This window comes from Leptosomus discolor, chromosome 14 (genome assembly GCF_034619465.1).
Source record: "Leptosomus discolor isolate bLepDis1 chromosome 14, bLepDis1.hap2, whole genome shotgun sequence".
Taxonomy (NCBI): domain Eukaryota; kingdom Metazoa; phylum Chordata; class Aves; order Leptosomiformes; family Leptosomidae; genus Leptosomus; species Leptosomus discolor.
Genome location: NC_141404.1, coordinates 6,946,173 through 6,973,196, shown reverse-complemented (window position 1 = coordinate 6,973,196; position 27,024 = coordinate 6,946,173). Strand labels below are relative to the sequence as shown.

Below are 27,024 nucleotides of genomic sequence, written 5' to 3'. Positions count from 1 at the left end.
CCGGAGCCGTGCCGGGGCGCGCTGCCGGGGCGCTCGGCAACCGCGGCTTCTGCGGCGGCCGTGGAGACGGATGGGGGAGGCCTTGAGCGGAGCGCGGAACCGCTTTGAGCGCACTGAGGCCTGGCGAGGCTGGTGCACCCGGGTCTTTGTGCGCGTTCGGCTTGAGGCGCTCTGGAGGTTCCTGGCGTGGAAAACGACTCCGGGTGTTGCCGTGCGGTGTTTCAGGTGCTGCGCCTGTAAACAATGAGCAGACGTGCTGCTTGTTTCACCGTAGCGGAAGGTATACCTGGTTTCTATCAGCCGTTCTTCTGGAAAAAAAAAAAAACTGGTTTCTATCAACTGTTCTTTTAAAAACCCTGGTGTCTGTCAACTTTTTTTAAAAAAACGTAAAGAGGTATTTAATGTGGCTATGCAGTATCACTGCTTTGTGAGGAACCTCTTTTTTGTTAGTAGCGTTACAGTTTGACACCTCTGTTTGTGGATCTTTGCCATAATACTCAATGGTAACATCTAGTTGAAAATGTGAATTCTGTTATTTGGGGGTTTTGTTTGTTTGCTTTTGTGTTTTTGTTTTAAAGAAACACTAATGTTTTAAGAATGTGTTTTAATGTTGATTTAGCTTGGAGCTCGTTGCTCTTCAGCCTGTTTAAGCTAGTGGTTAATTAGGTATGTGGAAACATTCTTCATGGAGTATATTTACTTAGGAATTTGCCTTTTAACCAAAAAGACTAATTCTATTGATTACTCTGCATAATAGTAGAAAATAAAAATTGAAATTACGAATGAAAAATGGCTTGCTCTCAGGAACTGATAGAGTTGCATGCTCCAGTTTCACTGTTAATAATTTGCCCAAAAGTCTGTTCAGCTTTTATGACGTTAATATGTTAAATCATAATGACTTAAACTTAGTTTGTTTTCTTTAAAAGGTAAGAATGGAATAGGTTCTACTTGAAGTAGTAGTACCAACATCTCTCTAAGACTTTTAAGTGGATAATTTTTTTACCTCTTGTAATGTAAAAAAGTAAGAGGTGCTTTCTTATGATATTTTTTATTCTGTAACAGACTTCCTTGTGAGTGTTTCTACTCTGATAGTGTCCCGTTTGTGAAATGATGGTTTGCCACATCCTTTGTCACAAAGGGTGTTTGTGAGGAAATGCATAGATAGCGTTTTGGAAGTCTGTTTCTGTACTCCAGAAGACGTAAGTGGGGGTTCATCCTTGTCCTTGCCAGGTGCTTATAGTGAATATACAATGTGTATCTGGTGCTACTCCCCTCGCCTTGTGATGCTTCTGTGCGTAAAGGCCACCCTTGGAGCATCTCATCACCTTCTGTGAAAGCCAGAAAGTTTGCTGCAGCGGTACCAGGTGGTTTTTAGATAAACAGGCTTCTGAAGTGGTGATGCGGCTGCCTGTCGCTCGGGTGCTTCATAGGCCACATCCTCTGGAGAGAGCCAAGAGGCTTTGTGGGAAGGTAAATGCTGCTGCACTGATTACAGGGGTCCCTGTGCTTCCCTGTGTTCTGACCTCGTCAGAATCTGTGTCTTCTGCCTCTATGCTCTGCTGATTTATTGTAACACTCATTCAGTTGAATTGCAAGGGGGAGATGATACTTGAGATGTTGTCTGCTTCCCCAAAAAGGCAAATAACCCAGCTGTCTCCTCTGCAGGAATGTGGAAGTTAGCTTTTAAGTTGAGGCGCATCTAGTGTCCGCTTGCATTCTGGCTGAAAGGTGTGCTTCTCTGATTGCCTTTAGGTTGTCTTGTAAACGTGTGCTTATTACTTGGGGGGTGGGAAGGGGGGAGTGTGCGTGGGGTGTGTGTGTGTATGTAACTGCATGCGCTTCTTTCACTATATATCCCTTAGTACTTAGAAATAGAAGTTTATGGGCTTCTGAAGAAGGAAAAAAGGCTACTTGAAGTTTGAGCCCAGTAATGCTTGCAACAAAGCCGATACTAAAAGCCTACATGAATTTGAGTCCAGGCAGATCTATGGTCCCTAAATCAGAAATCTGCTGGGCACCCACAAGTGTTTAAACTGGAACTAAGTACTGTGTCTACCTCTCAGGTTCTCTGCCAAGTTTGGTGGTTTTAAATTTCCAAAATATTTTTAGCATGTCTCTTTCTGTTCCGGTTGTATATAAAAGTTTCATAAATTAGTAGAATTAATATATGAAAGGTGGAGTGCTGCTAAATGTGAGTGAACACATTAGAGGGAGTTACTGTCCACCACCCACCCTCCCCTGGTCTGTTCTATAGTTCAAAGTTCTACTATAATAAGTATATAGAATATTTTTAAATACATTGGATTGATAGTTTGTTTTGTGTGTGTTTTGAAGAGATGGATAACTAAAATTAAGCTGTTGAACTAGTAGCCAGGTTTAAAAAAAATCCAGTTTCATAGTACATTTTAGATGCCTATTTATGAAAATTGTGGTAGTTATCTCTGAAGATGACATTCAAGTTCTCTTTAAGTCTGTGTTGAAAAATTGAGTGAAGCATTTTCCCTTTGAGTCTGAATTAATTTTAGAGCATCAAACAGTGAATCAAACCAAGCCCCTAAATCTTCTGAGAGTGGTTTCTAACTATGTGGTGTTTACATGGCAAACCTGTAATCTTTACTGGAAATCTTGGTGCTGTGAAAACCAGCTATTAATAGACCCACACATAAATGACTTCAAGGCTTGTCAGTTAGCAGTGCCATTGTCAAGTACTTACCCAATAAGTTAGTATTAGATAAAGTAAGGTTTGAAATATATCATTAAGAAATATGATGTAAATTCTAGCATCTTATTTCTTCAGAAATGGAGTAGAGAGTGCGCTAGTGGGGAAGGGGAAAAGAACAGGAAAGAAACCGAGCCAGTACATGACTTTTCAGAGTCTGCCCTGCCCATAGGGGTGGCAGAGACAGGGAGGAGCTGGGTGGCTCCCGAGAGCTCGCATAGCCTGGCTTTCTGTGGGGGGAAATACTGCTGGGTGTCAAAAGCATTTTATCAGCTATTGAGTTGCAAGTTAAAAACTACTTTTATTGATGAAATGATGTGTGCTAAGCAGACAAGATCAGTTCCAGTGGAAACTAAACAGAGGTTTCCCTAGCTCACAATCTTTCTATTCAGATGGACCAATTTAAACAGATCAACTTTAATCATAGTTTTGAATTTCAATAGGCATATGTCCAACAAATCTGTTTTGCTGTTGTTCTAACAAGTGCTGTGTGATGTTATCAACATCCCTCATCTTGAAATTCACCATTACTGAGGGATCATTGCTTTTGGAGCATATTTCCTATGCTCTAAAATGAGCTCTTATTTGTTGTTAAAGTACGGCAGCAGTTGTTATGTGTTCTAGCAGTATTTACTGCTTATTCTAGCAAGAGAATTAGACTGCCTTGCTAATACTTCCGTACTACTGATTTAGGCTTCCTCTAAACAAAACAAATTTTATGTACAAGCCAGTGATGAAAGCATTAAGGCTCTGGGACCTGTGAAGTAAGTGTAGAGGAACATCTCTTAGAGAAAGCATTTCCATTATAATAGTAAAAAAAAAAAGTGCCAGTAGCAGAAGTGAGACCTTATTTGTCATTAACCCCACAAATGTGTGGGAGGTGCTTGCATTCAGAAAGCTACCATGTTTAGGCCTATAAGTTTGGATTTTTAAAAACAAGAAGGAAACTCTCTTCAGTAGTAATGGAAATGTCCTCCTGCCTTCTTGACATCAGGATTTGGAAGCTACAGGTGGACTGACTAAGAGCATTTTTGTGTTGTGTAGAGATTTCTTTCTGAGCTCCTATTACCTGTACCTGTGACTCTACTTTTTTGTCTGTGTTTCTTATGTATATGTAGCTATAAAAATGAAAACTTATTTCAGCATAGCAAAGTGCATCTCCAAAATGAGATACTTGTTGACTTTTTTATTAAACAATTAAAGTGTAGCTAGAGATATTTTTACCTTGGTTTAGGCATGTTATCACAGTTGTGTGGAATATCTTTTACTGCTGCTGCAACAGGAGCTGTAGATAATCTGAAAATAGCCAGGATTCTGCTTTGCTAACTGTGCAAATCCAGGATAGCCAAATCCCTATTTGTTAACCATGAATAACCTACTGTCAAAGAAGCTTTTCTAGAAAAGCAAACCTTTTCTTGTGGCTTATAAGGTTTTGGGTGTGTTTTCCAAATATTTTGAACTTGAAAGTCAAAATGTACATAATACCAAAAGCAATCATCTGTGCAGCTCTGCAAGTTTCTTGATACGACAGCATGAGTTTTTATGTTCTTCCTAAAGCTATAACGCCTTTCAAAGACCCCATGGAAAGCTTTACAAGTGTTGGGTTGTTTTGGTTGGGTAGTTTTGCGGGTTTTCTTGGGGTTTTTTGTTGTTATTTTCGGAATTGGATGGCACTCTGGAAAATGTACCTAATTCTAGCCATGTGAGTAATTTTGCAGTTGGCCCTTCTGGTAGGGTGTGTATTCAGTGTTTTTTATGACAGGAATAAATTAACGGATACCAAATTTTACAATTTTATGCGAAATGAAGGAAACTCCCTCGCTGCTTAGTGGATGGCCTTCAAACGTTGCAGAATAAAATGATTCAACTATATGTAAAAACTTTCTTATGTTTCATCTGTTGCACTTGGTTGGTGCACAGAACAGCCGGTGCTTTGCTCAGTGCGCTTTCAAAGCAGAACTCCATTGTGGAGAGATCTCTGAAAGCATGGCTATGTAGTTTTTACATTTTATGCTAAGCTTTGGGAATGCTAGTGCAGCTTGGTTCCTGTGGAAGTGGTGTAGTATAGTTGATGTAAGAGCTTGGCTTATATTACAGTGATGTTCCAGAGAACTCGGAAATCGCTGAAAATAAAGTATCATAAGGAAGATAACAGTCAGGAATGCACTGAGCTTCATGCAGTAATGATAAGGGATATCTAGTGCTAGCAGCAATACTGCTGAAATACTGAGAGCTCCGTATTTCTGGGAACACTAGCTTTTTTTGTTTCAATACTTCCTAAAACAGGCTGAACAATGCAAGGGCTCTTACGTTGACTTTACGTAACTTTAAGTCATTGCATTACTTTATTTTCACCTTTTACAGTATGATTTGAAACAGTCAACATGGACTTTTCACGTCTACACACGTACACTCCTCCCCAATGTCTGCCAGAGAACACTGGCTATACATATGCACTCAGGTGAGAACTCTTTTCTTCTTGTAGAGAAACTATATGTTCTCTGAATGTTGTTAATTCTGGAGAGTTTAGCCTTCATGGTAAGTAGATGACTTCTTTGAAGAAGCATGCTTTGTCTAGTCTGTTTTGAAAGTAACTGCTGTGTCCTGAATGGAGGAAAGAATACATGTTGAACTAACAGGACAATGACTAAGATAATGACTCAGTGTTTATTAGTTGCTACGAATAAGTAGTCTCCGCCTAGTTACAATTGCTGTTTTATTTCTATAAATACGTCATCAAAACTCTCAGATGTTTTCTGGTATGTCTTCTAACTTCTGTGTGTGTTTTCCTCTGCGACTTGGCACCATTTTCACTTTAAATGCTGATTGACACACGCTCATTGTGGCTAGTGTGGAACTTGGCAGGAAGTCGCATATTGATTACTTTTTATAGCAAAACTGCTTGTGTGAATGTAAAATCTGTATTCTAATGAACTTGTTTGTTCTTGTATCTTTTTATTAAACTTACCGTTATTAGACTGTTTTCCTTAAATCACTTCAGTTTTCTAAAAACAACACTGTAGTGTGTTTGCTCGTGTTGTGATGTCCATGTGAGTGTGTTTAATATTGATAGAGCAGATTGTGGCTGCTGTTTTAATGTCTAGCTTTTCTTGTTGTAGGGTTAGTGGATGTATTTTGAAGCAAGTATACATCAGTAAACCAGAGTTACTGGTTTAGCTGATTTTAAGTTTAGAAAAAAAAATCTGTTAGGATACAATATGAGATTGCTTTTCTATTCTGTGCCTGTAAATCATTATTATGTATTTAATGTGTATTAAAATATAGTATTTAGATTGGAGAATACTTGGCTATTGGCCCGTAAAACAGAAGTTGGCAAAATTGTAGAATTAAGAGATCACTAACTTAATATTCTTTTGTGTACTCTAAAACTGTAGTATCATCAGTCTTTGTTTTTAGCTATAGCCTGATGTCTGTAGTGTTGCAAAATGAGATGTTTTATGTTGCATCAATTAAATTGCAACTCTTCCTGAAGTTTTAGAAAAATGTTGGTTAAACACAGATGGTTTTACTAGTTTCAAGAAAAAGCATGCTGGACAATGAAAGATGATTTATGTGCCTTATGTCAGTCAGTGGATTCACTGTTATGTTACTAAGTGTTTTTTAGATAGCTCTGCATTGCAAATGTACCTTAGAGATTGGCTGAAATATTTTAACTCTTACAGAGGATAACTTTCCCTGCTGTGAGCAGTGAAAGTAGACTTTGATTCTCCAGGTTGTTTAGACAGTGACTTTTATGTCCTTGTGAGCGTATCTTTCTTAAAACAAGCTGTGAAATGGTCATCTAAATTGACTTTTCTGTAGTAGTTACATTTGTCTGAAATGATACTAGTACGTTCTGCTGTACAATCTTCTTCACAGCAACTAGACAAGAGGGAATAAGTAGGTTTTAGTATTAATGTAGGAAATTAAGATAGATTTTTCTTTTTTAAAAAAAATTATATGTATTTCCAAGAGTGTTAGCAAAGTTCAATGGCCTGCTTAAACTAATCTGGGGTTAAAAACCCCTCTGAGCTGGGTTTTTCTTCTTGCCCACTATTTTGTCGGATAAGAATTTTTCACTGAAGCTACAAGAATACCACAGGAGCAAAGATGAACCCTCCAGGAAAGGAAGATGCGGAATGAGAAATCCCATTTGAAGTCTGGAGGCTAGTTCATTGGGACTTTGGTGGGTTTTGTGTAGAAGACAATTGGAATGTTTGAATTCCAATGTAAAGGAAGGTTGTTTTGCAAAACTGAGAACTTGTGAAGAAACCTTTGTAGAAGGCGAGGGTTACATGTATTGAAACTTTGGGGCCTCCCATTTCGCTGTGTTAAACTGTATTAGGTATTTGGCTTATTCAGTGTTATCAATTTCTTAAGTTTAATAACTGACTTAAGGCAAGTATAGTTAAACTAGGTTGAAATTAATTCATTGTAATTCTTTCTTATGTGGAAAGGAGGGATCAGCAAGCACTTTCTTTAAAATTTCCTCTCAAAAATTCTGTAAAGCCCCAAATATTAAAATAATGGGGGAAAAACTACTTCGTGTGCTACCTGCTTCCAGGGTGTCAAGAGAGTAAACTAGTCTTTTGAGCAGACTCTTGGTGTGTGTCTGCTTGCTGAATCTGTGCAGAATGCCATGTATTCCTGATGTACCTCTTCCTATCTTGGGTCAAGCAATATTTGAATAATCTGAGGAAAGGGTGAATTAGGCAGAGTTGCTAATCAGAAATATTTCTATCCTGAAGTTCATTCCTTCTATGTGCCCCCCATTGTATTTTGTCTATATTCAATTCAATCTCTACAAAGCCTGTGAGTTTCTTTAAGTAAATTGGCTTGTGCATGTTGCACTGCAAAAAGTATTACAGTGAGGTTAGATACCACAAAGCTATTAATAGGGTTGGTTATGACCTATTAATAGAATTTATCTTAATACTTACTGGGATCACTGTGTGTTCACAACTGTTCATAGCGCTTCTGCTTTGTGCTTTTACTCCCTCAGCCCAAAACAGAAAAGCATTAGAGTGATATAGCTAAATAACCTTTATTCTCCTCAAAATGCAAGTCAAAGTTGTGAATCTCACCCACTTGTCAACATATAATTTACACCCCCTTCTTCAGGCTGATCTTTCCTTTTAGTCACTGTCATCTTTTGAGTTCTGTTGTTGCTGTCATTTTGAGTACCTTTAACACTTCTTTTTCTTCATGGATATGGATTAAATAGTTAAGAATTTGGTTTGATTTTTTTTTTTCCTGTGCCAGAGCATTGAATCAGGATGTAACTTTCTGCAAAACTGTTGAATAAAATCCTTTGGGTTTTTTTATGTGTGTCTGGGACCAACCAAAACAATAACTAAACAACTCAAGGTAGTGTCCTTGGTCAGTTAAGATAAGTAGTACCCTGGTCAGAAAATATATGAATGTTTGTATGCTGACTGTATGCCTGTGTCCATGTTAGGAAATGTCTGTTTAGCTGTAGTTCTCTAGGTGTATCGCGTTTATCTGTTCCTGTCCTGAATAATCAGGAATGTTACTGCCCACTTCATTCCAAGGAACACTTGTAAAAAATGACACTTAAAGTCCTCCAGGCAAAGCTATAGGTGTGTTAAAATTGGTGGTCCTTATTCTCATTCCACTTTCATGTAACTTGAAAGTTAACCCACTGAAGTCTAGGATATTCTTATTCTGTAGAAGCTCCTGTGAAGGAGGTATCAAGGTAATAGCTAAGAAGCTGGAAATATAAAATCAGGTCCAGTCCACAGATCTGACAGCAGCCACGGGAGCTGTTTGTCAGGGGAAGGAACTAGAGTCTGCACTGTTTGTGTAGGTTATCTAGGAGTGTTGGCTAATTGCATCCCACCTTTGAGGTGTTTTTTGGTTAGCTGTACATATTGAATAGGAGTGCCATCAACGTGCAGGTTCATTTCTGTCCTGTGAAAGGAAAGGCAGGGTGGGGTTTTTTGTTTACCGTAATCTTTTTCTGTAGAAGAAAAAAAGGCCACTTTGTGAAGCATGGGAAGTGAGATGGCAAGTTAGACTTCTAGATACTGTCCTGCTGACAGAGGACAGATAATTCACTGTCAATGTGAAGAGAATTATTATCCTGCATAAGCAAGGGATAAGTTCTCTTTCTGTTTGAAGAGGAAAAGATCTCATGATTATTTCTTTCAGCTAGTAGAACCCAACTCCAAGCTATGTATTGGTATAAATTAATATAAATGCTCATTGAGATACTTAATAACAGCAAGTGTTCATAAACAGAAACAAATGGAGGCTAGTCGCAGCTGTCAGTTTGTCCTGTGTACTTTGTGTTCCCGTGAATTGAGTATCTGTAAGTAACATTGGTTGAGGATGAGGAAAAGCAAATGCGTAGTGGCAAGTGTAAATAGCAAAACTGAGTTCTGAAACAACTGTTTAGAGGGGGACTCAATAGTAAACTGTTGTGGCTCTGACCCTTTCAGAATAAACAAAAAGAGGGGCTATATTTAACCCGTATTCTCACTTCACATCTGTCAGAATGCAAGCTATCTAAACTTAATATTTTTGAAAACTACAAAAAAATTATATCCTGTTGTACCTTACCAGAAGTAGACTAAATCTGTTTTCACATGAGGAGGCTCCGGTCTTACTTCCTCTCCCCCTTCCACCCAAATGTAAGCAAGGATTCACAAGCATAATGTATATAGTAATGTATGCTGGGTTTGTCTTCAGCTGTGCTTAGGCTCCTGCCTTGCACAGGGTTGCACTGCATGGGGCAGCATTAGCAGGGCAGGCCCAGAAGATCAAGCAGGTAGTGCTGGAGACCTGCCATCAGATCTGGGCACCTCTGGGCAATCAGAGATGTTAGTTTGGACAAGCTCTGGTCTGGTCCTGTGGGCCGAATGCCTGTTTGCTGCTGGAGCAACTAGATGTTTTCCTCCGGTGCATTGTCTGAGTTGGGTTTTTTTTAGCTCCAATAAACGCAGTTCACATGCTCTGGCACAGTCCCATTTTATGTGTTTTGCTTTGCATTGTGGAGCAATCAAGAAACTCACTACAAATGCACCCACCTTGTCAGAATTCAATCACCTCTGCTAAGTGTAGCCACTAGGCCTTCTGATATTAACTTATTTGTATGCCAAAGTAATACAATACGTATATTATTACTTAGTAATGTTCTTTAATGATTGTGTAAGAAAATTATTTCCATTTAATTGTTTTTGCATAAATACATGTTAGAGTAGCTGTTTATATGTATTTTTTAAAGGAAAAGCTTCCCTTTCAAATACAGATTGCACAGTAGAATCTACTCATTCAGACCTAACTTGCTTGGTTTTGTTTATTCTGGGGAGAAGCTGCTTTTATTAGCAATACCTTCCTCAACTTTTTTTAAAAAACAAACAAAAAAACCAAACCCAACCAAAACAAAACAACCAGAAATACTGGAGTCACTGCCCTTACAGCTCAGTATATCCCTGTTGCCCAAGAGGGAGCAGGCTGTAGGAAAGCCAGCCTAGAGCTCTTGGCGTTCAGATACCTCGGGTCACGCGTCTGAGCAGTTCCAGGACTGGCCTCCTGCTGCGCAATACCCTGTAACAACAAGCTCTGCTCAGTTGCGTGACTCAATGTTTCCTTTGATTCCGAGTATTCTGCTTTGGGCTAAAACTTATGTTTTGGTAAATGTATTTCTGACAGACTCTGTTTAATCCGTTTGTGTTTGCTTTGTGTTGCTGCTTTGTATTCATTGTAAGTTTTTATGGAGGTTTTTAGAGAATCAAGTGTAGAGTTCCTGGAGTAATGGTGTGAACTTTGTCTATGTGTAAACTTGTCTCTTTAGTATAAATCAGAGGACTTTAAACGTTTTTTTATTTGTTCAGAGTTAGATGTTTCTAATGATTTGCATTAAATTAAGAAATCTTTTAAAAGCACTTGTTTGAAGTAATAGTAGTTAAAGACTTGCCTACTTTAGCTACATTAAAGTATCTTAAAGGGGGGAAGTTCTTACTTGTTGGGAGATGGAAAGTTAGTAGCGTGGCATACGTATTTTTGGTTCTCAAAACAAGGAATTTGCAAATGAAAAAGTAATAAAAAACAAACAAACTTTGACTATAAATGAATTGTTACATTGCAACTTGGAGTGCATCATGATTTTTAATTTGCTGCTAGGCGTGGTGAAGAAACTGTCATGAATGGCTTCCTTGCTCAAATTGGTCCCAAAAGAACTACGTGTCTGAGGCTGTACAACGAATGTTTGCTCTGGCTCAACTTCAAACCTGGTTTCCATGGTGGTTGTTTCTTTCTAACTGTGATTTGCTTTCAGTTGTTCAACTTGTAATATGAATTGCTTAAGAGAACCTTGAATATCTACGTACTTCTAGGTTATTTGGGTTACTTGGTGTATCTTGTGGGAATTGCTCCATAACTCTAGATAAACTGCTTTTGATGAGAACTTGGACTAGCTTGAAGGGCATGTTTGTTACCAGGGGAATTTTCTCTTAAACTCTGGTAACTTTGCTGTTCTTGTTTTGCTGCAGTTCAAGTTATTCTTCATCTGCTTTGGATTTTGAGACTGAAAACAAAATAGATCCAGTGTTTGATTCGCCAAGAATGTCACGGCGTAGTTTACGGATAGCTGCTAAAGGAGTTAATAAACCAGATGGTGCCCAAAAGGATACCCTTCGTGACAGCTCTTATGCCGGAAACGTGTCCTTCAGAGAAGAGTCTTTCCAGTAAGCATTGTTTATCATCAGAAGTTAATGCATGGGTTGGAGTCCTGAGACTTCCTATTTGAACACAACAGTACAAACGTTGGTTACCTGCTGTTTTAGTCTTTGTTCTCAATGTTTATTGTTGCCTACTTTGAAAATTATGTTCAGTGTGTGGTTTGCAATGAAGTCTTTGCAAAGGTGTAGGTGTTTGAATGAGAGGATTTTCTTTTAAACCTGATTTGAGCTGTCTAGTCATGTCAATGTTAAAATCCCTTGGCTGTTTTTTCACTTAAAATGAGAGATGAAGATAAATTTGCATCTTTAGTGCTATGTCTTACTTGTCTTTGCTTTGTTTCCTAGGATGGTGAAGCAACGCAAAAGTATGAATAAACAATCTGGCAGTGTAAGACACGTGCCAAGGAAAAATCAATCCAGCTCTTCCATTTTTAGCCAAAGCAGTTTCAATAGCCATGCCAGTGATGCGTCAATGGTATTGGATGAATCTTTGATTCGAGAGCAGACAGAAGTTGATCATTTCTGGGGTAGGTAATCACTGCTTGCTCGTATCAGACTGAAAACTGCTTATGGTTTGGTGTGTGTAAACATACATCCACATCTTCCTCCTTTTCCTCCTCCATTCTTCCATCCTGCCCCCAAACATGTGCCTGTACTTAATCTTCTGCTATAGGTGTCTGCTTGCTAAGATGCCTACTGGAGATTCACAGTAGAGTGTGTAAATTCGATTTGCTGGTGTAGTCAACATCAGGACACACTGCACAGTCATGTTATATGGCAGGCAAACGTATACAATTTTACAGTGCAACACCATAGATTGTATAGATGTGATTATCTTTTGTCATGACTTTCTTCAGAAGGTGCATAGAGTACTGTATTTAAAGAATGGTACACCTGTATCTTACCTTTGAAAAGCCAAAGGAAAAGCATTTTCTTGTTACATTACTTAATCTGAAGGTTTCAAATTAGTTGCACTTTAGGATTTTCTGAGAGGGGGTTTGTATGTGGTTGGCTGGTTTGTTTTTGCAAGTATATACAAGTATGCTTTTCTGGAACCTACTTTTTTTGTTAAAAAGGGAAATAAGGGAGTTGTCTACATAAAGTATTATCTACAAAAAGTGTTGTGTAGGAGATGATCAACAACTTATTTCTGTTTCTAGTCAGTATGCTTGTGATCTTCCCAGAGTCCTAATGTAAGGAATTGTTTCAATCTTAGTGGAACACGTTCTAAACTTTAGATTACCTGGCTCTTAAAACAGTCCTAAAATACAGTAGTACCAAAGTAGTTACCAAGCAACAGAAACAGCGTAAGCTTGTAATTAGCTGCTTTAAAGTCACATGGGAGCTAAGAAAAGGTGTAGTTGTCATTCGTGTTATTTTGTCTGCTGCTTCCATTGTAGAATGCTTTTCACTAACTGTTACCTTGCTGTGTTAATGTCTGAATATATGGATCTGGTCGTGTGGTGGACTGCAAAATATGTTAAATACTGATCGTAAAGTGGCTTTTCTTTGCAGTCTTAAAATTAGTGGGACTTTTAACCTGAGTTCATGTCAGATAATGTAGTTGATTATGGGACTGCCTTATATTTTGAACCAAATATATTTTTTTTCTTTCCCTTTGAAGGCCTTGATGATGAAGGCGACCCTATAGGTAACTATGCTTTCCTTTTCCTTCCACTTGCATTCTAGTTAATGGTAACTAGTGATGGCAATACTGATGTCAGTGCACTGAATGTTTTACTCTTGGTTTGCTAGGTAGCGATACTACGCTGATGCAGGGAAACGGTGATATAGCAACAGGAGAAACACAGACCGCAGCGGTCAACGGCTACACTTGCAGTGACTGCAGCATGCTTTCTGAGCGGAGGGACGTTCTGACGGCGTACTCGGCTTCTCACATGCCATCTTCCAGGATTTATTCTAGGGACAGGAGCCAGAAACATACATCTAGTAAGTTACTTTCTCTTGTATTTTGTCTGGATAGCAGAATGGTATACAATTTAGTTGATATGTTTTTCCATTTAGTTATTTAAGCACTTTTCCTACCCTGCTAAATTTACCAATAACTAAATTCTAGAGATCAGCTTGTATGAAATACTTTTTCCTGTATCGTTTGAAACTTATGTACTTGTCAGCTTCTGATATATAATTACCAACTTTTTTTTTCATGCTGCTGTAGGAATTAAATAACTTCAAAATGAAAATGCCACAGTATCTTAACAAATTATATTTCCAGACTGATTTGGAACACAAGGGGTTGTTCCAACCAGCAACAACTGTAAGAGTCTCCTTATCTGGTGTTGGATCTATATGTGTCTGTTTACAGGTGTTTGGTTACGGTTTTCAGCTGGAAACTTTGGCTATGCGGTCCAGTTGGTGTGTTTTTTTTCTTACAGGAACTTTCAAGATTGAGCAGAGTTGTTACCTTGCAACCTTCTCTTAACCAGGAAATCTGAGAGATACCTTCCTACTTTCTGCTTTGGTGTTTTTCTCCTCATTTAACCTTGCAGCTTATTAAAGTGTTTTTAGAAGCTAAACCTCAACTATTTGAAAAATTGAACCCCAAAGGGAAAGACTTAGGCCAAATAGACTTCCTGGTGACTATATTCCTAAAGCTCAGACACAAATGACTGCTCTAAATAAGGTTCTGCCTTTCCAAGGCAATGTCTGTTCTGTGCATGGTTGTCCTTGGCATCTTGACTGTGTCTGCCTGCCTCTTGCATTTCTTAATTGTTGGGAGTCCTCAGTTAACATGAAGTTGTCTCTTGAGTGGCCTTGATTAGAAAGGAGCCAATTCTGGGATTCTGTAGGTGTGTTATTCTTGAATGAAGTATGTTTTCAGTAGCAAGAAATCAGTTTTTGGACTACAAGGTGTGACTTGAAATGCTTTGAGGCAAGTATTTCTTTCTGGTAAATGTGTAGCACAGGTAGGAATTCTGTTGGCTTAGCCTAATGAACTCAAAGTGTCACTGTATGAAAACTGTGCTCCTGAGTTTGTATTCACACGGGATAATTTTACAAGGAACTCATCTTTGTACGTTCCTTTGAACGTTAATCCAGTAGTTTGGGTAAAATTTGGGAAGTGGCACGCAGTCATGGCAGGTTTTTGGGATGTGGCTGATTCTAGGAAAGCAGCAGTATAGGGGACTGCAGCTTTGTTCCAAGAAGTGTGTGTCTCTAGCACTGAGGCAGACCATTACCGTAACTTCCTTCAGTGTAAAGGTGGAGAAGGTGAAAAGTCCTCACCCTCCCTTTCAAATACAAAATAAGACTGTAGTTTCTCTCCTTGGACCTGTGACCCACAAAATCCATATCAACAGCTCTCATCATTGAGAAATCCTGAGTTCTGTAAGCAAGGAATTCATTGCTATTTAGAGTTCTTATGCTGAAGTCTTGACTTTTTCCCTAGGATGTGTAGTTCTTACAAAAGCTTTGCTGTAACATCTAGGGCATCCAGACTTTTCAAATTACACTTGCTTAAGTTTCATACTCCTGGCTAAATAAAGGCTTTCCATGCTTCGTTCTCACTCTTCCACAAGCTAATGGTCACCAGAGAAGTACATCTTTATGTAGGTGAATAATTTGTATTCACACTGTGTTTTTTCAATAGGAGGAACCTATTTCTACATGAGTAAGATTCTGCGATTGGTCAAACATGCTGCAGCATCTTTTGCATCACTGTTAGTGCAACTATTGCAAATGGTTTTGCTGAAGCTGGGTTATGAATTTAAAGGTACCTTTTCAGTTGTCTTCCTTGGTCTCCACACAAAGCCAGAGTGTGTGTGTTGGGGTGTTTTTTTTCCCCTTAATGGACTTCATCTTTGGCACTGAGGTGTTCTTTTTCTATAGTCTTTTGGCTGACTTCTGTCTTTCTCCCTTTTTTATCTCAGTTTAGCTTTTCATACTTTCTCCCTGTTTTGGGAGGGACTCCCATATGCAAGATCTGTGTTACAATTGAGATTCACGTGCTGATTTTTTACTAGGAAGTGGTAGAAAGTAATGTTTAAATTGAGAAACTTAAGTTGACTTTAAAAACTGTTTGCTGTGATAGTGTCAAGTCCTAACTTTTCAATGTCTTTAGGTTTGGACTGTCTTGTTACCCTTAAGCCCACTGTGCACTTAAAGCTTGATTAGATCTGTCTTGCAAAACTGAAACTGCCATCGTCACTCTGCACTACTCTAAAGCATATCTTGTTTTCCCTGAAAATGACTGATTCTTCTTTGGTGCTTTCTCTTCTACAATACATGCTCTACGAGTGAAGTTAGATTGCCATAGGCAGGAGGTAACTGATTTTTGTGTGTGACTAAAACTTTGTTCTCTCCCGTTCTCTCTGCCTCAGTGCCTTAACTTGCTAACACTCTCTTCTCAGTCTTTTAAGATCTCTGGTAAAACCAGCCCTAAGATGAAATGGTTGGCCTGTTTGACAGAATGATGGGAATAGGGACTCAAGACTTGAGGAGTTGTTACTTAGGGTTTTTTTACTAACTTTGCTATCTGAAAAGAAGCAGAAAGGTTTTTGAATGAAAAGGCTCCCTGTTATTTCAAGAAGGAGAAAAAAAAAAAAAGATTGCACAAAGTAGGCTTCTTCCTTTGATAATTTTTCAGGTTTCCTGTGAGTAACCTGGCTTTAATAGTGAACCAAGTCAGTTTAACCAAAATGTGCGTATATGAAAGGCTTTGAACTGGAGGGTTACATTCCATGCCTGTTTTTTGAATGTGTTGCAGCTCAGTCGGACTACTATGGAAGCATGAATGTAAAGGAATCTTACAGAGAAGACAGCCACCTTGGTGTAAACAAGGAATCGATATGTAAGTAAAATGGTTGAAGTTGTCTTTTAGCCTTGGGCTGTACACCAGGTTGTTGCTATAGTAGTAATATCAGATGCCCCATGACTCTTACATGAAGCTACAAAGGAAACATTTGTTTTGAACTTGGGTGTAAGGGGGGAATGGTGATTGCCTGGTGTACTGTACTATTTCCCCAAGCAAGTTTTATTCCACTGAAGTTTGGTTAGTGGTTTTTGGTTTGATAACTCATGGTGAAATGGACTTGTTCGAGTTACCTTGTAACAATCTTTCTTTGACCCTACCTTTGTCCCATTAATTGACTGTTACCACAACCAACAGGTGATGACTGTAAGGGGAAGAAACTTCTTGAAATATACACCACAGACCACATGCAATCCTCATGGGCTAAAAGGGTAGCAAGGACCATTTGGCACACCTTTTCTTATGCAGGTTGACTTGGACCTTTTTTCTTTTGCTTTTATTTTGCATTGCAATCTTAGTGTTAATAGTACATAATGTTTTGTGTGGGTTTTTTTACCTTCACCTATCAAAGTAGATTAAAAGTAAAGTGTCTAGAAAACTTAATAACTTAACACCTGTCCTGTTTGACTTCTTGCTCTGATACTGGCTTTTGTTCGAGCTTGGCAGACTGCTTACCTATTTGTAAAAACAATGTGTAGGGACAGCATACGCCTTGTATGTTAGAACAAGTCAGGTTGTTAACTTACTGCGCTTTGGAGAAGTCTGTACGCTCGATAGGTTGAAAAGCTGCCTTTAAATGAAAACAAGGTATGAGGTATCGGTATGGAGATTATTTGAATAAAGGGTTTTTAACACTTTGTTTTTGTTCTAGTGATAGTCAGTTTTCACAGGAATCTTATATAGGGATAGAATCTTCCCAGAGATGAGCATTCCCTAGCTTGAATTACAGAGGCATCAAGAATCTATTGAGTGCTTTTTATTCAGCAAAGGAAAATGATTTGAGACACTTCAGTCACCTAAACGCTTCGCAAAAATACTGGGTTTGTATATCTCTAATCCCTCAGATTAACCCAGACATATTTGCTAATCCAAAAAAGTAGGTTTATTTTCTAGATGTATACTGTGTAGTTTATTCTGTAGAATGAACCATCCTAGTCTTGGATATAGTTAACTGCTGGCTTCAGTGGGCTTTAGTCACAGCATTTTGTTATAGTGTGTTGGTTGGGGTTTTTTTGTTGTTGTTTTTGCTTTACTTTTAAGAGACTCAAAACTGACATACTGAAGGTCCTTGGGAACATTCAGTTTAATGAAAATTTACTGCTTGTAACTTTTAGTAGGGAATATGTACTATTATTTATCATTATTTCTTGGGCATCATTATTTAATTCTTTTACTAGGATTTTTGATTGTTCAGTCTTCTACATATGAACCTAGATAATGAACTTGATATATAATTTGGAACAAATAAGATGCTTTTGAAGTAATGATGTGCTTAAAACTTGCTTTTATGGTAGTACTTTTCTTGCTATTCGCTGTTATACTTAGCATGGCACTGTTAGATAAATGTGCTACAAAATGTAAACTTGGATTTTTGGAAAAGTGATATTACTGCACAGAGGCAGTTAGTCATTCTGTTTATACATGGGAGTTCTGTTTCTAAATTGTCTTGGCTTTACTTGGCTTCATGTTTATTAGTGGCTTGCTTTGCTTTTAAATACTGAAGAACCAAGTTTGTAGATTACTGAAAGGTACGGTTTAAAGTTATGCAGAACTCATAATGGGCAGGGGATCTGTTTTATGCACCTTAAGCTGGTTTATGTATGTTACCACACAGAGTTAATTTGTTATGACCTAGGTTACTTTATGCTTCACACATTGCGAACAGTGGGAGCAACAGGATGGCTTGTGTCTCAGAAGGTGTTGTCTCTACTTTGGCTGGCCGTTCTTTCTCCAGGTTACTATCCTAATACACGTGTGTGTGCGTTACCTGTTCTTTTTGACAACTAGGAGTCTGCAGTGTGTGCCTTACACTAATGCAACCACGCTTAGGCTGTAGCTTTTGTGTCTTTAAATGCATGTGCCACTTCACTTTCTTTGTTGACCAAAGAATGCTTAATGAGAGGGTATATTTTTGTTCACAGGCATAACGGGAGACTAACCAGATTGTTTCATGAGGGAATGAGTGTGTGAATAGCACACAATATGAGATGTCAAGAATAATGGGGTGTATTTGGTTTGGTAGTCACTTCCTATCTTGGTATTCCTCTTAGCGAAAATTGATGCTGCTAATCTGTGCATTTCTTGAAACATATTGAGGTCTTCAGTGCGTGGTAACTTGGATTCAAACGTTAGTACTGAATTTTTCAGCAAGATAACTTTGCTATAACAAATGAGCATTTCATCTTTTTGCATGGCTGATTTTGAGTAGCTGATGTTGTAATGCTGTCATACTTGTGATACCTAGATGTTCGTAAGCTGCATGCATTGCCTGTACTCATGTGTTTCTCTGCTGCGCAACGTATACTTGGCCACAGCTGCATGTCCCTCTGCTTGGTTTCTTTGGACATGTGCCGTAGTAATTGCGTTTCACACTACCTTTTTTGTCTTCTAGGGAGGGCAGCTTCTGGCATGTACAGGTTGCTTAGAACTGGGTGGTATCAACTTGTTACTCTGATGTCTTTGCTCAAGGTGTTTCTTCTAAGAAGGTGTGTGTCCTTTGAAAAAATAGTTTTGTAAGCAACTTAGCCAGTTATAATATAAAACAATGAAATATGACAAATGCATTGTTTCTTGTAAACTTTCCTCTCTGTCTCTAGATGCCTTCCAAAGATCTACAAGCTGTTACTGTTTCTTATCCCACTCCTGTTTCTACTAGGTACGTGAATCGTGTAGTTGTAATACAAGTCAGTGTATGCTTGCTACAGCTGTTCTGAACTAGCATTTTTAGGTGAACTTTGAGTTTATAAAGAAGGACTAGCAATGAGGTCATAAAGAGGAGGCTACATACATATTGCTTTGATTGTTCATCTCCATAGTAGTGTGGTTAACTTCTTTTATCAATCGTCATAAGCCTTGCATTTTCTCCAGACCATGCTTTAGTTGCTTAAAATATTGCTATTTAGGCTGGTTAGGTGACAGTGTTGCAGGCCAGCTGTCTACTTTGAAATAAAAAAAATCAGTTTAAAATACTTACTGGAAGTGCTGGGCCACTTCTGAAAAGCAGTTTCATGTCTTTGTGTGTCCTAAAAATCTTGTAGCTGCTCTGGGGAGAAGATGAAGCTTCTCAAAAACTTAGAGGGGACTGAAAATCAAGATATTGCAAAAATAAGTGTAATATTTGTGAAATGTTGTATAGATTGTTTCCATGGAAGCCTAAGTTTCCTCCAACTTTTATTAGAGATTATGTGATGTGGTGTGTAGTGAGTAGAGTATAAGGGAAGATATTTTCCATTTCAATAAAAAGCAGTGTTTACATCTGCTTTGGGTGAGCATGGCCTGTCTTAATCAGTAAATGAGATCTAGATCCCAGGGAAGCAGTAGTATGAGATTAAGGATATGTCATGATATATAAGTGCAAGTTGCCTGCCATACAACTGTGAGAGTGGTACTGCTGGATGTTTCCTAATATTCTGGAGTGCTTTACTTAACAGTTTTTAAAGCTGGCTCATACTGATTTTTGTTTAGACTGGAGTAGTGTCTGCTGTGTGATATCTACCTTGAAAACTTAAGGTAGCTTGTGTCCTTAAGTGAGAGGATAATTTGTAGATACAAGCAGTCTTAAGGGAGAATTTTCTTGAATACCTTTTTTGCTTTTTGTTTCTGATCTAGGTATATGGTCCTGGGGGTTTGATGGCTTCATTTCATTGATACCTCCATTAAATTGGACAAGAATTGATAGAATACAGAGAACAGATGACTCTATTCATGTTCCTGAACCACAGGCTGATTCTTTTCACTCTGTGCAACCTCCGAAGGTAAGGGAGAACAGTCTAGGGAAGAACTTTTGTATTTTTAAAGATTTCTTAACTTCCATGTCTTCAATATTTTTGCAATAACTACTTGACACAGAAGGGTAGTGTAAATAAATGTCTTGATTTTTATATATTGAAAAAAAAAATCTTTATACCTTAGGATACCATAAATATCTTTGATCCTGGCCGTATAAGTGAGCTGGAAAAGCAAGTGGCCTTCGTGTCTGACAGATGCCATCACCATGATGAAAAATACAGCAAAGTGATGCTTCTACTCCATAATCTTCAAGATCAGGTTGCCCAGATGAGTGACAAGAGTGAAACATTAAAGCTAATAAAAACTGTGATGAATCAACATCTTAAAGATAAGGAACTAGAGGGAAAGGTAAGATAGTCAGTCGTTTTTTCTGATACTTATCAAAGTACTCTGTTTTAATAATGCAGTTTATTAGTGATTTAACTGTAGGATTCTTTTGTGTTACAGAATTAACTGATAGGTAGTAAATGCCAGGGAGCCATCACTGGCATTTGTTCCTCCTTTGTGATTGCTGACAAAGAATTGATTCCAGACAAATGATCTAAAGTAGAATCTTACATTGCTGAAAAGCAGCTGGATTTATCCTCTCTCCATACAGACAAAGAAGACTATAGGAAGGGCTAATTACAAAGAAGGGGGTTTCTGGTAAACTTCCCTGTGTATAACCCCTATTACTGCTGAATCGGGCCTTCATATTTATTACAGATTTTATAGTTTCTCACACTACCTGCAGGATAAGTCACTTAAACACTCATAGAATGAAATAAAAATTACGCTTCATAGAAAACATCAATTATCCTGTTTGTACTGAGAAAGAAAATACCTCTTTCTTCCCTCTTTTTTTTAAGACTGACTTCCTGGCTTTACATCAAGAACATGAGTTGCGTATCCTGACACTGGAAGACCTTATTGGAAAACTCTCTACTGAATCCAAGGTATCGGCCGTTAGCTTTGCTAACTCTTTCTAACTGTAACCTATTGATAAAATAGACCGTGTTTTTTGTTGGCTATCCCAAACCCGTTTGCTTTACTCTAGCTATTACACTTGTTTAAGTCTCAAAACTTGTTTGTGTTCTTGCTTCCCCTTCTTGGAGAGGGTTTCAGTCCAAAGATTAAAAATTATGCACTTGACCAGTGAGGCAGGTTTTATTTGGAATAAAACCTTATTATACAGAGGCACAAACGTAAGTGTGGGGACACAGTCCTGCATAGGCCTACAATTGACCTACAATGGGTCACTTTCATTTAACGTTCTTTATTCTCTTTCTTTGTTTCTTGTGTTTTCTTTCTGTATGTTAAAACAAACTTTTGCATTTTTTAGGACATCCAGAAGGAGCTTGACATAGCCAAAGCAAAAACAGTGAGGTACGATAGAATACATTTTCAAATGTATTTTGCACTTTCAGTCCTGATGCTAACTGATGGTGATACACGTGATGTTCTTTGAAATACAGCAGTCCTTTTCTTTGTCAGTTAGCTGACCGTAAGAGTTTGTGTTGTCAGCAAGAGTACTTCTGTCTTGCAGTAGACTTTAACTGTGGTGTCAAACATCAGCACAAGGTCCATTCCCAGTGTGTGAGCAGTTGTACAACTACATTTTTTACTAGAGAAAGCTGTTTATATAGAGGAGGAGCATGAGTGACTTCTAATGCATTTATAAGAGGGTGAGAATGTTTCCTTCTGAAGTATACAGTAACTGCTTTTGATAGGCTTTATGTTTAAATTCTTGAATTGTATCAATTCTAACCTTTGTCTCTTGTTTTTGGTTTGTCAGCTATACTGCTTTCCACTCATGTACTCTGTAACTCGGGATAAAAACTGCAGCATTTCATTAAGTAGTTTCCCTGTTGGGAAGAGGAAACAAAACACTTATTTGCTGAATTGTCCTTTCAATTAGATCTAAATGTAGAATGGCTTTAGAATGATGGCTGGTACTTTTTTTTCCCCCCATAGCGTGCACTGAACTCTGATCTATATTGGTCATATGTGACTTGGTACTTTAGGTCAACTTGACACCTCCCTCTGAAATTGTTCTGGTTTAAGTCAGGTAACCTGAAATTCACTCTAACCAATGTCAAGCTCATGCAAATAAAGCTTGACTGGTTTGCCAGAAAACTTAAATTCTCAAAAATCTGTATATGCTTGACTTTAGAACATTACCAGGCTGACAAGTTAATAAGTCATCGCTGCTAGATTTGGTCACAACTTGGAAATACTTTGCTTTGAGTATATTAATCCTAAGTATGCCTTAACATCCTCAAGGAACTTCAGGCTCACAGTGTCTGTCATGGTGAATAACTGAACTAGGAAGGTACTTTGTGTTGTTACACCTCTGGAATTTAATGAATTATTCAAACTACTCTTTCCTAATTATTAACTCTTTGTTTTTCTCAGAGGTGATAATGAACATAATCAACTTTTGTCCAAAGTTAAGAAGCTAGAACTAGAGTTGTCTCAGCTGAAATCAGAGCTCTTAACTGAGGAGAGTGTGAAGACAAGTTGCGAGAAAATAGATGCCATTCATGAAAAAGTAGGTTCCGTAACTGTCTCGGTGAAACATGGTACTACTCGATTTTGTTCACTAACTTTCTTGAAATGCACTGCAATAAGTAATGTGGGGGTAGCATTCATTGTAAAGAATGGTAGCGCTTCAGGCAGTGGTACTGTCACTTTTTTCCATTAGCGTGTAACATTTTACTAGACAAGAGTTTATGGGTTTTCTAGAGTGACGTGTACAGTACTTCGCTGTTCTTACTGCTGTGTTTTGCCTAACACATGGAAATGTGGAAAAGAAACCTACATAAAAGCAAGTTAGGTCTGTGATCTGAGAGCTGTTTTAAAAAAATCAGGCTCAAATTCTTCTGAAGCCTTTTATAAGGTCTGACTAGAATGAAGCCAACAAAATACAATAGTAAGTATTGGTGTGGGATTATCGACTTTGACTAAAATACCATCTTGTGATAACGCTCGCATATGACCTAGCTATTGTGTGTGGAATCAAAGCATACCATAAGCGAGTGATTAAGCAATTTTCTTAACTAAGCCTCACAAGTACACTGCTCCCTTTAGAGTTGCCATGGTGCTGCCTTTGAACTGTTGCAGCCAACATTTTTATTCTGAAGCGTTGGACCCCTAATGTAAACGGTGCAGTTTGCTGAGGCTTTGTGTGTCTTGTTCACCAAAAACCGCCGGAGCATCCGGATTTCCTGTGTGTTCCTCTGCACACCTGGCTGGTCTGTTATTTCAGTGTAAGCCAATGTAGTTAAAGCACAGGTGAAAGCTAGACTTCTATGGAGTACTGACTGTCTGTGGGGATTGCACATATGCCTATTGTATATATGGTATTATAGAGACTAATAATTTTTATTTTAATTGTTAATGGCTTCTACTAGGTAGATGCCCAGGTCAAAGAATCTGTCAAGCTAATGCTTTTTGGTGGTCAACAAGAAGACTTCCCTGAGTCGCTTCTTCAATGGCTTACGTCCAATTTTGTGAGCAAAAGGGATCTGCAGACTTTGCTGCGGGATCTGGAGATGCAAATCCTCAAGAATATCACTCTTCATATGTCTGTTACAAACAAAAAACTAACATCTGAAGTAGTAACAAATGCTGTGACTAATGCAGGGATTTCTGGAATCACAGAAGCGGTGAGCATGTTAAAGTTCATCTAAAACTATAAAGAGTCCTTTTATAGGCGTTTTGTGGAGCAGGACTGTCAATGTGAATGTTAGTGACTTTAAGAGATGTTTAGAACATTAATTGAAATGGGGAGAACTACAGAAAATGCTTTATCAAGTGAATTCTTACAGCACTGCGTGTTGCCTGTTGTTAACATTTTTTTTCCCTGAAAGTATGCTATCTTGAAAATTGAAGAATTCCAAAAACACAAATATACCAAAGAAATGCAGCTCAGGGTCTTGGGAAGGTGGGGGAAAGAATGCAACTTTTGAAGAAAAGACCAGTCACGATGCAGTATGAATTTGTATTTTAAGCAAAACAACCACATATTAAAAATAGCCTCTGTCTTGGCAGAGGCTTTCAAAGACTTGTGAGGGAGCCTAGCATCTCAGAGATGCTGATATACACATGTACAGTTGTGCATATAGCAATTACTTTATCAGTTGATATTATTAAAATCTTTGTTTCCATTCTCCTATGTGTACATCTGTAGCAAGCACAGATTATTGTAAACAATGCACTGAAACTCTACTCTCAAGACAAGACTGGTATGGTGGATTTCGCCTTGGAATCTGGAGGTAAATAGTAGTGGAAACAACATTTTTACTATTAATGTTATTTGTAGTACTTACTAAAAATCTTGAAGACTAAAGGTTAGTAGAGCATCCTTCTGCATTGCCTAATCATCAGACTGCTGCAACCTGCCTGTTGTTTACAGGGTTATGTAGCAGCCTAGGTATGCGTGGATGGGGACGGGGATAGAATAGTTCCTCTGGGCATGTGTGCAACTGGGTAATGGAGAAGCACAGATCTGTTCGTGTGGGGTGTACACACCACTGAACTCACTAGAGAAAATGTGTCTTCAGCCCTCTTTAAATGAAAAACCTTTTAACGTGTCTCAAAATAACATTGTACTTGCTGGAAGCATAGAATCCTCAGAAAATCATTAGACTTTAAGAGTATCTTTAATAGTTTCTTTCTGAGGAAAATAACTGGTATATTCCTTAAGCTTTGTACAAATCTCTGCCTTAAAAGTCTTGATGAAGAAATGAGTAATTATTGCTGCTAACTTGATACATCTTTTTTGAGGCGGCAGCATTCTGAGTACCCGCTGTTCTGAAACCTATGAGACCAAAACAGCATTGATTAGCCTCTTCGGAATTCCGCTGTGGTACTTCTCTCAGTCTCCCAGAGTGGTGATTCAGGTAACTAAAGGCCGAGTAAACAAATTCAGCAATGTTATTTTGTCTGCAGTGATTGGGATTGTTCTTCAGGTGCTGGATGTTTCTGTCTGCAACACACTGGGGAGCACAGGTACTTTGAACTACGGTCCCAAGAGTGCATTCTCCTGGTAGTTCCTGGGCACTGCTTAAGTCCTACTTTAGCAAAATTCAGACCCTCGTAGGAGGCTTGGGTGGTGCATTTGACTTCTGCAAAGTGTGAGCACTGGGAGGATTCCTGTTGAGAAGTAATCTCAAGGTGGGTCTTAGTGGTCTAGGTGGATATGCTGCCTCCTGAAGAGTTCTACCAGATAGATTATGTTCTGCCACTCACTATCTAAGACTGTCCCTAATAATTCAGAATTTATTACAACTCCTTATTACAAAGAAAATCACTACAAAATGCTTGTGATTGTTGGGTGTGGTGGTGATGTGTCCCATCGTGTTCTCTCCCCACTCCTCCTGTCTAGCCGGACATGTATCCAGGAAACTGCTGGGCTTTCAAAGGATCACAGGGGTATCTTGTAGTTAGACTTTCAATGAAGATCTATCCAACTGCCTTCACAGTGGAACACATACCAAAAACGCTGTCGCCAACAGGAAATATCTCCAGTGCTCCTAGGAACTTTTCAGTATATGTAAGTCTGTCTCTGAACTTATGTTGATGTTTGTATGCATAAAGAACATTTTCCAAGATATGCAACGCAAATAATGACTTAAGGGAGGACAGCTAAGAGGAGAAACTGCTTCTGTCATTGCTTGTAAAATAGCTTATTTTTTAATGAGCTTTGAGATTAGGAATAAGAAGTGTTAGAGCTAATTTTGGGGGAGTTGTTTCTTTGCTCTTGCCTTTTAGGGTAGTAAACAGTTTGAGGGAGACGATGGTTTTTAATTTGGTTTAGTTTTCATACACTTTAATTGTTCTATCCTTCCTCTTTCTTCCTCCCCCAACTTTTGGTCTGCACTTTATCTATGACGTGCCTTAAATCTTTTTTTACATTGATTTTTAACCAGCACCACAGTTGTGTAGACATGATTGCAGAACAGAAGACCACAGGCTACATCAGAGTATAGTTGTGGTACCTGAGAACTTCTAGTCTGGTTGTTGTAAATGTTTAAGCCGTCATCTGCAAGCATCTGAATCTTGACCTCTGTCTTGTTCATAACATAGATGTTTTCTCATTCTTGTTTGTCCTGAGCAGTTCATGTTGTACACTGTGATAGTGTGTTTGCCATGGAAATTAAGGTGTTTGACCACAAAAACATACAAACGTAGCTTAACTACGTTCCCCCGCAGTACAGGGAACTCTGGTACAGAGCTGTGCCTGAACAAGCAGTGAGTTACATGGGAAGTGATACGAACCTGGTTTGATAGACTTGAGTGCTGCCTGTTGATGCTCAGTTATGTAGACATGCTTCTGGTTTTGGTTTGATTTCAAATTTGATGCAGGCAAAAATCGTTACCCTGTTGTTATAGGGTCTAGATGATGAATATGAAGAAGAAGGCAAGCTTCTAGGACAGTATGTCTATGATCAAGGAGGAGAACCACTGCAGATGTTCCCAGTGATGGTAAGTCTGGATGATAAGATTTAAAGTGTCAGGAGAAAGATACTGGTATCTTCTATGGTAGTGTGCAATGAGCAGTGAAGGAAAAGGGCCTCGTTCTCTGTTGGGCACTGTAGAAACTGAGCTAGAAAGTCCCTGCCTATCTGCCTGCAAACCTGTGGTCTAAATAGATCAGAGGGGAGGAAGGGTTTGTGCCCTCTGGACAAAGTGGTGTGAAGGTGCTAAACACATGGAAGCATCTGCTTCGTGCTCCTTCTGACTCCCTCTACAGATCCCGGCTGTAAGGCAAGGAGGGTTCTGCTCAAAGCAGTCACGGCGTGACTTGGTTCCTAACGGAGGTTGGTGGGTGCAGGAATCGG

At 38.7% G+C, this 27,024-nt stretch overlaps 1 protein-coding gene across 3 annotated transcripts in view; it reads left to right on the top strand.

Annotated features, from left to right (window-relative positions):
* SUN1 (Sad1 and UNC84 domain containing 1) overlaps positions 1 to 27,024 on the top strand; it is a 31,859-nt gene that overhangs the window by 3,023 nt on the left and 1,812 nt on the right. Inside the window, exons 2-22 of one of the 3 annotated variants that reach the window (XM_086473359.1) lie at positions 5,084 to 5,180; positions 11,233 to 11,427; positions 11,767 to 11,948; positions 13,046 to 13,072; positions 13,177 to 13,371; positions 15,032 to 15,154; positions 16,148 to 16,231; positions 16,550 to 16,660; positions 18,048 to 18,146; positions 18,804 to 18,897; positions 19,009 to 19,067; positions 20,021 to 20,166; positions 20,324 to 20,548; positions 21,049 to 21,135; positions 21,522 to 21,565; positions 22,595 to 22,730; positions 23,593 to 23,847; positions 24,372 to 24,456; positions 24,968 to 25,083; positions 25,569 to 25,736; positions 26,576 to 26,668. In XM_086473359.1, coding sequence (XP_086329485.1) covers positions 5,104 to 5,180; positions 11,233 to 11,427; positions 11,767 to 11,948; positions 13,046 to 13,072; positions 13,177 to 13,371; positions 15,032 to 15,154; positions 16,148 to 16,231; positions 16,550 to 16,660; positions 18,048 to 18,146; positions 18,804 to 18,897; positions 19,009 to 19,067; positions 20,021 to 20,166; positions 20,324 to 20,548; positions 21,049 to 21,135; positions 21,522 to 21,565; positions 22,595 to 22,730; positions 23,593 to 23,847; positions 24,372 to 24,456; positions 24,968 to 25,083; positions 25,569 to 25,736; positions 26,576 to 26,668 — 2,601 coding nt within the window. In that variant the 5' untranslated portion in view covers positions 5,084 to 5,103. Of the gene's footprint in view, positions 1 to 5,083; positions 5,181 to 11,232; positions 11,428 to 11,766; positions 11,953 to 13,045; positions 13,073 to 13,176; positions 13,372 to 15,031; positions 15,155 to 16,147; positions 16,232 to 16,549; positions 16,661 to 18,047; positions 18,147 to 18,803; positions 18,898 to 19,008; positions 19,068 to 20,020; positions 20,167 to 20,323; positions 20,549 to 21,048; positions 21,136 to 21,521; positions 21,566 to 22,594; positions 22,735 to 23,592; positions 23,848 to 24,371; positions 24,457 to 24,967; positions 25,084 to 25,568; positions 25,737 to 26,575; positions 26,669 to 27,024 lie in introns of all 3 variants that reach the window. The other 2 variants (XM_086473358.1, XM_086473360.1) reach the window with 2 other exon arrangements.